Source organism: Daucus carota, chromosome 3 (genome assembly GCF_001625215.2).
Source record: "Daucus carota subsp. sativus chromosome 3, DH1 v3.0, whole genome shotgun sequence".
Lineage (NCBI taxonomy): Eukaryota > Viridiplantae > Streptophyta > Magnoliopsida > Apiales > Apiaceae > Daucus > Daucus carota.
The window spans coordinates 16020436-16023844 of NC_030383.2; the positions used below are offsets into that span (position 1 = coordinate 16020436).

The following is a 3409-nucleotide window of genomic DNA, read 5'->3' on the forward strand; positions in this document are numbered from 1 at the left end:
CTTGATGCCACCTGTCACCACGTGTCAACACGTGTCACACCACGTCAGAAGCGACTAGTAAAACCGACCGACTTAAGTGGTCGGTTTTGTGCTTTTTATCTGGGTTGACTTTGACACAAAACCGACCGCAGTCAACCTTCTGCCACGGTCGGTTATGTGCGGTCGGTTATGAGTCGGTCGGGTTTGTTGCAGAAGGCCACCCTGATTCACATAACCGACCGTCTCATAACCGACCGACTCTTGATGAATGCGGTCGGTTTTCTGGGTTTTATGTGATGAGCACGGTCGGTTATAGTTGAATGCGGTCGGTTTTCTGGCATCAATATGGTAAAAAGTGGTCGGTTTTGGGACCATTCGGTCGGTTTTACTGGGTGAATTTTTAAAAAAATTGCAGCAGAATCTGCAGTTTCCAATCAATTCCCTGTACCAAAATCATACCAACCAAACAATCAAACCAAGCATCCTAAACAACCAAACATTACAAAATACCAACAACAAAATTAAACGAAACAATTCTAATTAAACCAAATCCAAACATTCTAATTACAAATCCAAATCCAAACAATTCAAAATCCAAACATACTAATTACAAATTCAAATCCAAACATTCAAACAATTCAAAACCCAAACATTCACAATCCAAATCCAACCACTGTCTTAATATATACCATCCGTTAAAATTAAAATATAAATTACATTGCTAGTGTTGGGATCAAATCACTAGCTCGAGCTTTAGGGAACCCCACAACGTAATTCTTTTTTGGCCTCTCGCCTTGGGGAACCTCCATTGCTTCCATCCACCAATCCCAAGGCTCATCCCGCTCCCCCGCTTGAGTAACCTCCACCGGCATACGATCAAGAATGGAGGCATATCGTTCCTACACATTTTTCACAATTAATTAGCATTCATAGTTATGATATAAACAATTAATTAAAGTGCTAAAATTAGAAGATATAAGCATTAATTAAACATATAAACATATTGACGTATTCATGGTTATCACAATTAATTAAAATGCTAAAATTAGAAGATTACCGCAATGCGCATAGCGGCGGGGGTAGTATATATTCGGCTCTCGGGAGTGGAGCCGATCCTAGTGTGGCATTCATCCCACACCTCAAGCTTCGTCGGACTTTTAGACAATTTCTTTTTCATGTTCTTGAATTATACCACAAAATAACTTATATTAGCATTAGCATTTGCATTATTATATTATATATTATATAATTATAAGGTAAAAACAAAATGTATGTGTGTGTGTTTGCATATTAAAAATAGTATTACCTCGCGCACACGGTTGAAAGAGCGAGCACCCGCGCTATGCAACCTTTCCACGCGTTGCCGATTAGCAGCTCCAACTTCCGACCTATGCAAATGGCCTTCATCCGTGTCCCAATACTTGAGAAGATCTTTCCAAAAAATGATATTCCAATATTCCGGTTTCAAAGCCAACTTCGAAACCCCTTCCTCCCTTGACTTCCTCTCGATCCTCCTCTTCAATTCATTCATGGTCCTTTTGATTGTGACCTTTATGTGATCTTCAATGATAGCTTTGGCTTTTGAACGGCTTTGACCTTTCAATTGCCTATAATATTTCTACATAATATCAACAAGTACAAGGATTAAAATTGAATAATCACACCAATTACCAACAAAATCAAAAACATATTATATTAAAAAAAAATCTACTTACTAGAAACTCCTCAACCCTTAGACCGAGCCACTTTGGGTAAGCCGCGTCTATGTCACTAAACGTGTATTTACCCAAAGGCCATCTTGCCCGAATAATCGCAAGCAAAGTCTTTTTTGCCTCATTATCTTCAATACTATATAAGAACATTATAAATATAAACTCGTGAACAAATTATTAATAACTAACGCACACTATATATATTAATCATTACAAATCACTACAAAACACTACATATAAAAAAATATACTTACTGTCCATCGGAGATATTGATCCGTCGAGGTCTTGTTGGTATCTTAGCTCCAAAAATGCCGCATGAATGTGACCGCGGCATCCTCACTCTTCTCACCGGTTCCTCCTCCGCCTCCGCCTCCCTTGGGTTTTGGTCCGATTCGGTATCCGAATCTGTTGGCTCGTCACGCAACACCGTCTTTTCTTTCCCCTTGCCTTTTCCCTTCGCACGCCTTTTGTTTGTACTACTACCGACACTCTTTCCCTTGCCTTTGTTGGTGTCCTTGTCCGTTGCTTTCCTTTTTCTTGCCATGATATATATCGTCATTGAAATCATGACGATAATCATCACCCAACCAAAGAGCCCCTACAATACAATTCATTAAAATTAAAATCAAGTTAAATCCAAAACTCAAAAACATACACACTTAAACACTTATCCCCTTAACACAAACACAAACACACTTAAACACTTATCCCCTTAACACAAACACAAACACATACACGCTTACTTTATTCATATTTAAAGTAATATACAAACTATACATATACAAAATATACATACTAATTTGTATAATTATACAATTAGTATGTGTTTTGCTCAACCAAACATATACAAACACATACAAACATACAAATGATGGGCCTAAGAAAACAAAAACTATACAAATTGAAAATTTAAGAAAAATTTCACCCCACTTATAACCGACGGACAAATTGCATATAACCGACGGACAAATTGCATGCAAAATTTTTCATACACGTATATACTAATTAACACAAACTTATACTCTTACAAACATACGCAAATACATACCCATAGATGAAATTCCCAGAAATTAACACAAATACAAACAAATATATGCAGATACACAACACACCAACATATACACATACAAACTAAACTAAACTAAATTGAAAAAATGAAATAGAGCCCAAACTAAACGAATCGAGCATACCGAATCATCCGAACCCAAACCGAAAAGCGAAGGGGCTTTCTTCTTCCGAGGAAACCGAACCCTCCTCTGTGAACCGAGTACAAATTCGCATAGAGAATCGAGCGCAACCATAATCACGAGCAAGTTGAGAAAGAGGGAGTTGAGAGCGAGAGAGATGAAAGATTGAATTGCCATTTGAGAGAAGGAGTTTACAGCAAGAGAGATTAGACAGCGAGAGAGATTTGAGAGCGAGAGAGATTTGAGTTCAGAGAGGGGAGTTCAGAGGGCGAGAGAGATGAGAGTTGAGAGAAAGATAAAAGGAAAAGAAATAAAACGGCTGTTTTTTTTATATATACAGAGCTTAAAACCGACCGACGGAGCGGTCGGTTATGGCGTTGGGTCCGGTGAAACGACGTCGTTTCACTAAGGCGCGTGTTTTAATTTTTCGTGAAAAATTAGGCGCAAAAAAAAATCGGTCGGTTTTATAGTACGTCGGTCGGTTTTAAGGAACCCTAAATTGAAAAAATGGCCAAATTATATTATTTAATT

The 3409-nt window shown here is 38.0% G+C and overlaps 1 protein-coding gene across 1 annotated transcript; it reads right to left on the reverse strand.

Moving 5' to 3' along the window:
• Nucleotides 1-969: 969 nt before the first annotated feature.
• LOC135151155 (uncharacterized) lies at nucleotides 970-2507 on the reverse strand. The gene is made up of 4 exons (XM_064088787.1): nucleotides 1946-2507; nucleotides 1695-1827; nucleotides 1286-1597; nucleotides 970-1159 (listed from the first exon to the last, which is right to left on the reverse strand). Exons 1-4 carry the CDS (start codon nucleotides 2269-2271, stop codon nucleotides 1025-1027), a joined length of 906 nt encoding a protein of 301 aa, XP_063944857.1. The 5' UTR covers nucleotides 2272-2507; the 3' UTR covers nucleotides 970-1024.
• Nucleotides 2508-3409: the final 902 nt, after the last annotated feature.

Coding starts and splice junctions, on each gene's coding strand:
- LOC135151155 (XM_064088787.1), bottom strand. CDS start 2,271: ATGATTATCGTCATGATTTCAATGACGATATATATCATGGCAAGAAAA. Junction 1,828..1,945: donor ATCAATATCTCCGATGGACA/GTAAGTATATTT, acceptor GTTCTTATATAG/TATTGAAGATAATGAGGCAA. Junction 1,598..1,694: donor TAAGGGTTGAGGAGTTTCTA/GTAAGTAGATTT, acceptor GATATTATGTAG/AAATATTATAGGCAATTGAA.